This window comes from Takifugu flavidus, chromosome 15, assembly GCF_003711565.1.
Source record: "Takifugu flavidus isolate HTHZ2018 chromosome 15, ASM371156v2, whole genome shotgun sequence".
Taxonomy (NCBI): Eukaryota; Metazoa; Chordata; class Actinopteri; order Tetraodontiformes; family Tetraodontidae; genus Takifugu; species Takifugu flavidus.
Window position 1 is genome coordinate 4,862,504 of NC_079534.1, and position 12,426 is coordinate 4,874,929.

Sequence of the window (12,426 nt, forward strand, 5' to 3'; positions counted from 1 at the left end):
GGAACAGCGCAGGCCTGAGAGGGCGTGGTGGAACCCAAATATGAGAAATACAGGAGCCGAAAGCAGCTTAGAGGCACCGTCGGATCACGAACAGCCCACAATGACTCAAACAGCCAAGACGCTTAAATAACAAAGGAGCCACCAATTGCTTTAAAGTGTTTTCGTATCTTGAAACTTGACCTGGGTGAACGCACAACGTCCTGACCTGGATGTTGACACCACGGAAGACAGAAAAGTCTAAATGTGAAAGCTTGTGCTGAAGAAATGAATAAAAAACGCACGTTAAAAAGGGAAAACTAAGAGATAATGTGGCGTGCGCGCGCGTGCGTGCGCTCCCTCTGGAAATGATTCCTCACTTTCTTTGTCCTGATGCAACAAAAGAGGCTCTGTGAGTCTTCAGACGACCACAGAGTTTCTTTTATTGCAGCGGAGACGCAGCGAATCAGAGCAGAGAACACGAGATCCTGGAAACGCCGCGGCCGGATTCCTGAGGATGAACTCCAGTCAGATCATCACACGTCCACGTGCGTGCGTGCGTGCGTGACCGTGCTTTTAATGTGAAACACACACTGCATTCTTGATAAAGGGACAGAAGGAATGAGACCAAAAGAAAAGCAGAGCAGCATGAAGACAACCTTGGACGGCCTTTCTGGAAACGTTTAACCTGGAAAACAAAGCAGGAAATCTCTGTCCGAGCCCGAGGAACAGCTGGGACGTTTCCATAGCAACCAAAGCAATCAGACCATTAAGCGGTGAAGTTGCGTAAAGCAAATGATCAACAACAGTCGGTTCAGTGGTGAACCGACTGTTGTTGAGCGAATGAGACGAAGACCACGGATCTTCATCAAGGTCAGCTGACAAATAATCTAAACAGGTCTGTGTGTGTGTGTGTGTGTGTGTGTGTGTGTGTGTGTGTGTGTGTGTGTGTGTGTGTGTGTGTGCGTGCGTGCGTGTGTGTGCGTGTGTGTGTGTCAGAGCCGGACAGATATGAAGTGATGTCATCGGCTAGGTTAGGGGAGAAACGTTTTTACCCAGAATGCATTGCTGTGTTTACTACTTATTTCAGGATTCTAACTTAACTGGCTGACGGGTTTATTTTTTCAGTCCCCCGAACTGTCGCATAAACCACAGCAGACGGAGGAGATCGACCTGGGAGGCGCGTCGGTCACACGTCCACACGGTAACACGTGACCAGGCGGCGGGAGCACGTGTCCATGCAACACATCTCCTCTTTCTCTGGATCATGACGGTCACAAGATCGAGTGTGACTGCAGCTAATTCAGCGTCGAAGGAGGAGTTTTAACTCTTAAATCGGCCTGTTTTTGATCAGGCTTCTTTTCTTCTGTTTTTATATCACAAACCCGACTTTTAAAGGCTGAAACTCCCACAGAGGAAGATTATGAAAGATTAAACAGGGACTTTTCTGTGAAGCAGTTTTACATTTTCTGAAAAAAAGATGTGAATAATTTAATATTTACAGTTGTTTACTGACGACGCAGCCGAGACGGCGAGAAAATGACGCCTTTTCCCCCTTTAGTTGTTGGATTTCTGCAGCTTCTCACCAAATCCAGCGGTTTTTCCACCCTAAATCTCTCTAAAATACATAATTATAAGTTAGGGAAGAAACAAAAGCATCATAAAGTTGATTTGACCCTCAGCCTGAAGACACTTTTGACCCCGGAGACACTTTTGATGCACAACGACTCAACTCAAACATCTCAGTACAAGTAAAACCAGCATCCTCCACCAGCTCAGGCTCCCAAAGAGCATTCAGCCAAACCAGCGTTCCCAGTGTTCCCAGTGACGGGAAGGACATTTATGAAGGTGGGACCATCGAGAGTCTTTAAAAGTGTCCAAATTAATCAATGATCATTAATTGCATCACTCGTCCAACAAGACGACCCAGGCTTGTGGACCAGGTCTGAGGCAGCCTGGTGCTACAGTCCTTCAGAGACTCCCGTAGCTCCCACGCTGGGACACACTCGTGTCCACGTCCCATTTTATGCATCAATGGAGTGTCCAGGATGGCGCGGAGCCCGGGAAGCACGAGCTGGGACAGAAGGAGGGAACATACGGGGCTCAGCAGACAGAAAAGGGCCTCCAGAGAAGATTGTGTCTGAGCCAGAACACGAAGCAAAATCAGAACAAACAGCTTTTAGGATCAAAAGCTGGTTTCAAACATTCCAATAATCACGTCCCCGTTTTTATCAAAAAAGCATCAAAAGTCTGGAAACTCGAGAGCATTTGGAACAATCATGAAGCTTTGCTGTGATGTGGAGACGCTCAGTGTTGCTGCTGAGACACGATTCAATGTTTCTGCCTCAAACACGAACTGGGACCAAGACCACCTGATGGTCCAATCACCCGCCTCAGAACCACCTGATGTTCCAATCACCTGCCTCAGAACCACCTGATGTTCCAATCACCCGCCTCAGAACCACCTGATGGTCTAATCACCCGTTTTAGGCCTCAGAACAGCCGCCATGTTTGATGGTCCAGCAGCATCAAATACACGGTCCAGTCTGACCAGTGAGGTTCTCATGGATCAACCAGTCTGACCAGAGAGGTTCTCATGGATCAACCAGTCTGACCAGTGAGGTTCTCATGGACCATCCAGTCTGACCAGAGAGGTTCTCATGGATCAACCAGTCTGACCAGTGAGGTTCTCGTGGAACATCCAGTCTGACCAGTGAGGTTCTCATGGACCATCCATCGTCTCCTCCTTTAGACCACAGAGCAATAAAAGTGGAGCGCTGTGCACAAACCTGTAGGTTGGGGCCTCCAGCAAGCCTCGGGGCTCGCATGGACCCAATTAAGACCAGGATGACAAGGATCAGGAGGAGCAGAGGTAGCCGACGCTAAAGGGGACACAAACTGTTCATTCACATCAGCAGCAAAGGAGCAGAACGATGGTATTTCCTGGCGAAGGCGCCGGTGAGCGCAGCCCTCTGCTGCGTGCGTGAGCAGCATATGGTGCACGGGCAACAGGAAGTGACAGAGCAAAGGGGCCAGTGTGTGATGTAGAACCATCTGCTCGGGAGTCCATCACACACTGTAGAGTGTGTAGAAAGACCTGCTGCTTCAGGAATAACTCACACTCGCCCAAATCTGCCCGCAAAATGAGAGCAGAAATGAGACGTGAGGGAGAACAAGCATAAAGGAGTGTTTGACTTCTAAATAATTACAGCTCAGAGTTGAATCCTCCCGACATTACAGGAAAAAAGGGGATTTCTGAGAAAACAAAGAAACGGAAAAATCCTCCCGCCGCTGGAAGACAGAAGAGTCCTGTGGGCTTTTAGAGCGAGGGAGCCAGAAATGGAGGGAAGGACGGAGGTACAGGACCACCAACCACCAGCATCACTCCATCACAGCTCAAACCAAATGTAAATTAAAGCTTCTGCCAATCAGCAAAACTCCTAATAACATTCCCAAAGTTTGGAATCCTTCCAATTCCAGCCGCACCGAGAAGGAAGCAGTAGCGTTTCTCATGGCGTGACGAGGAGCCGTAAACACGGGTCACACGAGACCATCCAGCTGGACCAAAGAAATCAGAGTTCCGGGATTTCAACCAATTTACGACCTGGTTAGTGGCTTCTCTTGGTCACTAGTTCACCACTAGTTCACCACACACGTCCTCCCCAGAGCGAGCGACCCGCTAGCAGGTTAATCCTCCAGGTGTGCCTGGCGCTCCAGCGGCGCCTCGCTCTGCACAGAACCAACACACAACCTGCAACTTTGGGTCCGTGAGAGTGTGTTTACGGGGGAAGGGGGACCAGGACCGGATCCAGGACTGGTTCCTGGACCCGTTCAGCAGTAATTAAACAGCTCACCTCTTTCATTCGTGATCGCGGCCTGGATCCGGACCGAGCTGGATGAATGAGGGGTCATGGAAACCAAATGTGGCGTCCTCAGACACTCGCCAGGGCGGGGGTCACTTCAGCTGAAACACGTGAATTCAGGAGAAACTAAAGAGTCCGACTGAAGGTTTACCCACAGTTTGGGTTAAACAGCTGTGGTTAACCAGAACTGACACCAAGGGGACTCAAGTCACAAACAGCAACTACACAACAGTAAATGAGTAAGAAGATAATAAATAACACACACAATCAGCCAAGAACAGACTCATGCTGGAGCGACGCCACAATGATCAGCGCAACACAACCTTCAGCTTTGATCCAAAGCCGTTCTTAACTCCAGCACAGCCAGTTGCCTTTAGCAGCTTAGCATTTGCTTAGCTGAACGTCACACGGTCGCTAATTCTCCTCATAGTCTAAATTATTTAATAATCATCTTGTTTCTATCGTGTCTTCGGCACTAAAGGCAGAAATAATGAGGTCAGGGGTCGGACGAGGAGCTGCTTCCCTGCCCCTCAGCGGGTCGGACCCGTGCACGCCCAGGAACCCAAATAACCAAACCCAAGTGTTGAGGACTGAGGCTCTTCCTGAACTACAGGGGCTCATTTACAGCAGCTGTACAGAACACTACAGGAGGAGGGAGGAAGACTCCATTTGATGCCATTGATGAGCAAATCCAGGCGCAGGCGACTTCCTGTTGGGAGCAGAGAAGGAAAGTCTTTTTGTCTCTTCGCCTGAAAGGAGCAAATGATGAAATCCTCCTCCTTCCTTCCTGTGGAGCCTAAATGAGCTCAGACGTGAGGCGGAACATCTTATGTGAGCTGGAAGGCTCTGAGCGTTGGCGAGTGGGCGGTGTGTGTGTGTGTGTGTGTGTGTGTGTGTGTGTGTGTGTGTTGGGGGGGGGGGGTCAAAAAATCATCCATCTTCATCAAAAACCAGACTCTGGACCCCCGACTCCTGCGTGCACGTCAACAGATCAGGCGCATGAAAAAGGTTCCTGGGCCTTTTTAAGGGTCAAGTGGTGCAGAAGGACCATCAGTCAAACCCCTGAAGGGGATTCCCTTGGGTTCAGAGCTCTGATCCAGTGGATCACACCATGGGATCACTCCTCCTTCAACCTCATCAACCTCCAAAAACAGGCTGATCCAACAGGTGAGTCAGCAAATTCTCCAGCTTGAAGAGTTCCTACCAAGTAGGACGCCAGTAACCACCGGTGGAGCTGCTCCCGTCTCTGGTCAACTCTCTAGATCAACGTCTGCTCGTTTCAACTGCACAATAAAGGAGCAACGATGTCAGAGGGATGGCGGGGGGGCGGGTCACTTGTCAAACAATGAGGCAAACGCATTTCCATATGTAAATAAAACCCCATCTGGGACGTTGGAAACCTCCAACGTCCCAAAGTCAGACTTGGCTGCCGTCCAGCCCACAAACATGAGGAGGAGGAGCAACTGGAGGGGGCGGAGCCTGGCAGCCACCAGTCTGTCCAATCACATCAAGCCTGGAGACAAAGCTGTCCCGAGTCGTCCTCCAAAGATGGCTGCTAACCTCCTACAGGTCACAGTTGGCCCCTCCCGGTCGGTGATTGGCCCCTCCCACTGGCAGCCGTTGGCCCCTCCCACTGGCAGCCATTGGCCCCTCCCACAGGCAGCCATTTACGTTGCCTTTAGTCAAACTGATTTTTGTTCTGGGTTAATTTTTGTGAGCAGATGTGTTTTAATGATTAACGTTTAATTATTTGAGAGCATAAAGCAGGAAGCAACATCATGATTGACAGATGGACTTTGCTCCGTTGTTGCTGGATATTGTAGCATTTGTCATCCCGCAGGGCGAAGTGGCGTCACACACAGTTCAGGGACTGTTGTGACTGGTTGTGACTGGTTGTGACTGGTTGTGACTGGTTGTGACTGGTTGACTGACGTCCAGGTCAGGCTGTTGAAGTCGTGTTGTTGCCGTCTCCAACGTTCCATCACACTTGGAGATGAGAGCAGCCATCTCCAGCTTGACATGTTTGGATCTTCTGATCTTGTTTGATTGGAATCCTGAACATTCCGTCATGGAATACCGCCTGGAATGTGTTTTCCTACAGTTTATCTCCACACCATTTCGGCTCCAGAAAGCTGCGGCGCTGTGAAGGTCACGGCGTCGTGCTCCTCTGATCCCATCTCCTTTTTCTTCTTTGATAACAGCTACTTTGTAATCTCTGAAGGATGAGGGCAGATTCCAGAGGAGAGGGCTTCTTTTTTATTCAGCGACACACGTGGAATTCATCAGCTCCTGCTCGGACCCACAGAGACGGTTCGGAAACGGCTTCACCTCAGCTCAGGCCTTCTGGAGACTCGTTGCTGAATTCAAGAATCAAAACTGGGATGGACACCAGAGATGTTCTCTACGATGGATTCTGGTTGGTGGCTGGTTGTTTGGACCTTCAGTCTCTAGAAAGCTGAACTTGACGAGTCCTAAATGTTCAGAACCAGCTTATTCCGTCGGGTATCAGGCCGACTCCCACGTGAGCAGAGCAGCTGTAACAGTTTCAAGCGTTTCTTCAGAGCCGCTGTCGGTGGAGTGTTTACACAGAGCGAGCAGAAAGTGTGTCAGTAAGTTGCTCAAGGGCACGTGAGCAGCTCCTCTCTTTTATCTATGTAACGTGCCAAAAGAAGAAAGCGCTCTTTGCACGGATCAAACAAACATATTTTCCCGCCGCGCTCGTGTCCGACGCTCCGACGGCGTCTTCAGCAGGTGAGACAGAGCGTTAGCGGCGTTAGCAGGTGAGAGGCAACGAGCTAACAAAGAGCCAGCGTTGCTGCAACATCCCAGCATAAAGCAACTGAAAGGTTGTTCTAAAAACAGCAAAGATCGCCGTATCGCTACGACACCAACGGGTCGTCTCACCCCCGCCAGCGCTCGCGCTCCGCCTTCCATGGACAATCTCTAAAATACAACAATCAAAGATGGGAAAAGGTGACGAATGAAACACGATGGAGCCCAAATCACTTCCTGGTTCGTGACCCCAGAAAAGCATCAACGAATATCAACAGCTGCAGAACTTTCAGGCACTTTTGGCCACGACCAGCAGAGAGGTTCTGATTTATGGGTCATTAAGGCTGGAAAAAGAAGACAAACGACTTTGAAACGCCCCAAGAAGGAAACTAATGAAGACACAACAAGCCGTGGGAGCCAACGCCGATGGTGCCGTCGCCAGGGCTGGAGCACAGACCCGGAATCTGGCCTCCTCAGCCAAAGGCATCAATCAAGCCTTTCGCTCCGTATCTCGTTCCTGGAATCTAATAAAGCCGCGCTGCTCAGCGGATTAAGTGGCTCATCCTGGGACTCCCGTCTGCACCGACTCCACGGAGCTCCGAGCAGCAGGAGGAACCGCCTCAGCCTGGATTAGGGACATTCTATTGTTGTGGGGACTCCAGATGCAACAGTTGGATTAAAAATGAGTAACTGTTTCAGTTTTAGCCCCTAGTTAAATAGATCCAACAACAAATACAAAACACCATCTGGTGTGTGAGCTGGCAGTGACGGAGCGTCATCAGCAACATGGGAGGAAGTCGGGCAGTTCCCTGGGGCTCAGGGGTCAGAGGGGCCAGAGGGGTCAGAGGGGTCAGGGGTCAGAGGGGCCACAGGGGTCAGAGGTCAGAGGGGTCAAAGCTGAAACTGTAACCTGACAGGAGAGGAAACAGCAAATATTTACAGCATGTGTTTGAAGAGGAATCCAGGACCTGTATAGTCCTAGTGCACACACACACACACACACACACACACACACACACACACACAACACACACACACACACACACACACACACACACACACACACACACACCCAGCAGGTCTCCATGTGCAACAGGCTGTTGGTAGTAAAAACAGAAGGAAAGAGGGCTGAAAGTGTGTCTGAGCAGCTTAGTGACACCCCCCCCCCCCCCCCCCCCCCCCCCCCGCGATGACATCATGGCAGCCAACAGTTGCAGGCCTCCATGTGGCTCTGGAAATTCTTTCCAACAGCAGTTACAGTATTTCAGGGACCAGCAGAAGATTCAGGAATCCTGAGCTGAAAATAAGACGAACCAAGTCTGCAGGAATCAGGCGACATTGGAGAACTGTGGAACGTCAGGACTGGGGAGGAAGAACCGTGGAACGTCAGGACTGGGGAGAAGAACCGTAGAACGTCAGGACTGGGGAGGAAGAACGGTGGAACGTCAGGACTGGGGAGGAAGAACGGTGGAACGTCAGGACTGGGGAGGAAGAACCGTGGCGGGCCAAGATCTGCCCGTCAGGGTTTAAAGGTTCTCCTCATCACACTGATGGGATTAACCGGATCAGCCTGCAGCCAGACCCTGCTCATCTTTCAACAAACTGAACTGGATCTTTACATGTGATTAAACAGCCCACTGGCCCGGTTCTACCATGTGATCAAAGAGCCCACTGGCCCGGTTCTACCATGTGATCAAAGAGCCCACTGGCCCGGTTCTACCATGTGATCAAAGAGCCCACTGGCCCGGTTCTACCATGTGATTAAAGAACCCACTGGCCCGGTTCTACCATGTGATCAAAGAGCCCACTGGCCCGGTTCTACCATGTGATCAAAGAGCCCACTGGCCCGGTTCTACCATGTGATCAAACAGCCACTGGCCCGGTTCTACCATGTGATCAAAGAGCCCACTGGCCCGGTTCTACCATGTAATTAAAGAGCCCACTGGCCCGGTTCTACCATGTGATTAAAGAGCCCACTGGCCCGGTTCTACCATGTGATTAAAGAGCCCACTGGCCCGGTTCTACCATGTGATTAAAAACCCTACCGGCCCGGTTCTACCATGTGATCAAAGAGCCCACTGGCCCGGTTCTACCATGTGATCAAAGAGCCCACTGGCCCGGTTCTACCATGTGATTAAGAGCCCACTGGCCCGGTTCTACCATGTGATCAAAGAGCCCACTGGCCCGGTTCTACCATGTGATCAAAGAGGCCACTGGCCCGGTTCTACCATGTGATCAAAGAGCCCACTGGCCCGGTTCTACCATGTGATCAAAGAGCCCACTGGCCCGGTTCTGCGGCCAAGAGTGAAGTCATGATGGCGGCTCATCGACTGGTGATTGTGCTGATGTCAGAGCCCGTGGGCCGGAGGCCTGATCAGCGTTTGCATCAGAACCGGGCCTGGTGTCAGCAGTGGGGGGGTGAACAGCAGATGGAGCATTAGGCTGAAGATTTGGATGTTTCTCTGAAACGCCTGAGCCAGCAGAAATGTCGTCTCTGCTCGGATCAGGGGGAGGAAGGGGGGGGGGGGGCAGAGGAGGGGGGAGGAAGAGGAGGAGGGGAGGAGGGGTGGAGGAAGGAGGGGGGAGGAAGAGGAGGGGGGGAGGAGGGGGGAGGGGGAGGAAGATGAGGGGGAGGAGGGGGGGAGGAAGGAGGGGGGAGGAAGAGGAGGGGGGGAGGAGGGGGGGGGACGAGGCGGAGAGAGGGGGAGGAGGGGGGGAGGAGGGGGGGAGATGAGGGGGGGAGGGGGAGGAGGAGGGGGAGAAGGAGGAAGATGAGGAGGGGAGGGGGGGGTGAGGAAGATGAGGAGGGGAGGGGAGGGGGAGGAGGGGGGGGTGAGGAAGATGATGACAAAGGAGAGGAGGGGGAGGGGGAGGAAGATGAGGGGGAGGATGGGGGGAGGAAGATGAGGAGGGGGGGAGGAGGAAGATGAGGGGGAGGAGGGGGGAGGAAGAGGAGGAGGGGGGAGGGGGAGGAGGGGGGAGGAAGATGAGGGGGAGGAGGGGGGAGGAAGGGGAGGAAGATGAGGGGGAGGATGGGGGGAGAAGGGGAGAAGGAGGGGGAGGAAGGAGGAGGAGAGGGGGGAGGAGGGGGAGGAAGATGAGGGGGAGGAGGGGGGAGGAGGGGAGGAGATGAGGGGGAGGAGGGGGGAGGAGGGGGAGGAAGATGAGGAGGGGAGGGGGGGTGGTGAGGAAGTGGGTGAGGGAAGATGATGACAAAGGAGAGGAGGAGGGAGGAGGGGAGGAGGAAGATGAAGGGGGGAGGAGGGGGGAGGAAGATGAGGGGGAGGAGGGGGAGGGGGAGGAAGATGAGGGGGAGGAGGGGGGGAGGAAGATGGGGGGAGGAGGGGGGAGGGGGAGGAAGATGAGGGGGAGGAGGGGGGGAGGAAGATGAGGGGGAGGAGGGGGAGGAAGAGGAGGAGGGGAGGGGGTGAGGAAGATGATGACAAAGGAGAGGAGGGGGGAGGAAGATGAGGGGGAGGAGGGGGAGGAAGATGAGGGGGAGGAGGGGGAGGAAGATGAGGGGGAGGAGGGGGGGAAGATGAGGGGGAGGAGGGTTCATGTGAGGCCTCTGCTGAATTCTGCTGCTTCACATTCTCCCTCACACTGGATTTACCAACCAACCAGGTTTCAGGTTCTGGGACCTCAACGTATCCGACCCGGTTCTGAACCATCATGTGACACCGTCACTGGTCCGGTTGGATAAAACCACCTAAATACTGGCAGCTCTCGCTGGCGTTTCCTGGACTGAAGGTCCAACCGCGCACGCCGCCCCGCTCCCCGTGTGCTGCTGGGTTTCGTCTCCAGCTGCTGAAACATCTGGTGCTAATCTGAACCCCGATAATCAATAACCGTCGGTACCGAGCAGCCTCGTTAACGCTCCGATTTCACGGCTGTTTCGAAAAATCAAAACTTTTTACGAGTCGTCTTGAAGGAAGCAGAAAAACAAAGTTGTTGCCGCGGGCGCCGCACATCTGGAGCGCCTCACCGTCGCGGACTGATGTCACCGCGCGCGGTTGCTCGGCAACCGTTGTTTCCAGCGACTGCAGCAAAAATGACAGTAAAATCCCGGTTCTGACTCCTCCGGGGAACCGATGACGGCCCAATAAGAATTTATGACCCGGAACTGAGAGACGCTGCAGAACAAGTGTCTCCTCATCACCACAGACCATAATCGAGCAGAGCAAACCATCTCTATGGCAACTGGTCGATAAAGGTGAGACGAGTTAAAAGATGGCAACAGGTTGGAAAACAGCAGAACTGGAGGCGACACAGAAACTTCAAAGGATCAAAGCTCATCGACCTGACTAATGAGGTCAGGTGATCCAAACACCTGTGGGAGGAGCTAAACAGTGGGAGGGGCTAAAATGAGCACGGCACAGTTACACAGACACACACACACACACACACACACACACACACACACACACACACACACACACACACACGACCGGCGCTGACAGACGAGCGCAGCGTGCTACAAACGTGATCTGGACCGTTGACGCGGTCGCTGCTACAATTATGGTCTGGATGCGACGCTGAGGCCACACCCACCACCTTTGATTGACAGGCTGACGGGAAGAAACGTGACTGGAAGGAAACTAAAAGAGTGGCACTTTAATATTCAGCCAGCAGACAGATTAGTGTGGGACGTCCTGTCCAACTAGACACACTGACTTTACACTGTACGTGCGTGCGTGCACGTGCGTGCGTGCGTGCACGTGCGCGCGCATGTGTGGGTACCTGAAAACACGTGTCTATTCTTGGGTGCTCTGGCGCCCCCTGTGGAATGTGGAGCCGTCTTCTGCCCCAGTTTCCGTTTCCTGTCTCCGTCAGACCGAACTGGCGAGTGAGTCACACCTTCCAGGCGCCCTCGAGCAAGGCAGTTCTGAGTTGCGTCACTTCCCTCAGCAGTAACAAGACCATATATCGGAGTGCCTTGCTCAAAGGTTCAGACCCAACGAGCAGTCAAACCCCCCCCCCCCCCCCCGGGACGAGGGGCTCCGCTGGCAGGAAGAGACGATCCGTGGAAACCAAAATGGGTCAAAGTCTGCAGGACGTGAAGACGCTTCAGGCTCAGCCTGTAAATAATGCAGGCGGCGTCTGACCCCGACCATCAGAGGAATGAGTGTCACCTTCACTCTCTTCCTCCCTCGATCGTCCCTTTACTCTCTCTCTCCTCCTCGATCGTCCACTTTACTCTCTCTCTCCTCCCTCGATCGTCCCTTCACTCTCTCTCTCCGCCCTCGATCGTCCCTTTACTCTCTCTCTCCGCCCTCGATCGTCCCTTTACTCTCTCTCTCCTCCCTCGATCGTCCCTTTCTGTCCAGCTCCCAGTTCGTTTGAAGCAATGGAAACATGAAAGTCCTGAGGGGGGGGGCTCAGCTGTTCAGATGCCTCCTCTCGGAATCCTCCATCTCTAAGTCTAGCCTAATCTCTAGACTCCACGAAGAGAAGAGTCTTCTAAGAGAAAAAAAGAGAGGGAAGAAAAAAGAGAAGAGAGGAGAAAGAAGAGAAGAGAAGAGAAGAGAAACTGAGAGAGGGAAGAAGAAGAGAAGAGAGGAGAAGAAGAAGAGAAGAGAAGAGAAAAGAAGAGCAGAGAGGAGAAGAAAAGAAGAGAGGAGAAGAAAAAAGAGGAAGCGAGGAAAGAGAAGAGCAAGAGGAGGCTGAAGCAGCCCCGAGAAGATTTAGAATCACAACGCGAATCGAAGAGAGGATAATCATAAGAAATAGAGGAGCAGACCAAGAATGAAGAGCTTCTCCAAACCCATCATCTAGATCCGCCCCCACATCCTCTCTTCTCCCTCCCTCTCCTCTT

The 12,426-nt window shown here is 52.7% G+C and overlaps 1 protein-coding gene across 5 annotated transcripts in view; it reads right to left on the reverse strand.

The window, feature by feature from the left end:
- The window catches only part of LOC130539183 (disco-interacting protein 2 homolog C), a 59,474-nt gene that overhangs the window by 44,906 nt on the left and 2,142 nt on the right, over positions 1-12,426 (reverse strand). For 3 of the 5 annotated variants that reach the window (XM_057057361.1, XM_057057362.1, XM_057057360.1), the window contains exon 2: positions 7,926-8,003. The exons of 1 other annotated variant lie outside the window; for it this stretch is intronic. In XM_057057361.1, coding sequence (XP_056913341.1) covers positions 7,926-8,003 — 78 coding nt within the window. Of the gene's footprint in view, positions 1-7,925; positions 8,033-12,426 lie in introns of all 5 variants that reach the window. One more of the 5 variants, XM_057057365.1, reaches the window with a different exon arrangement.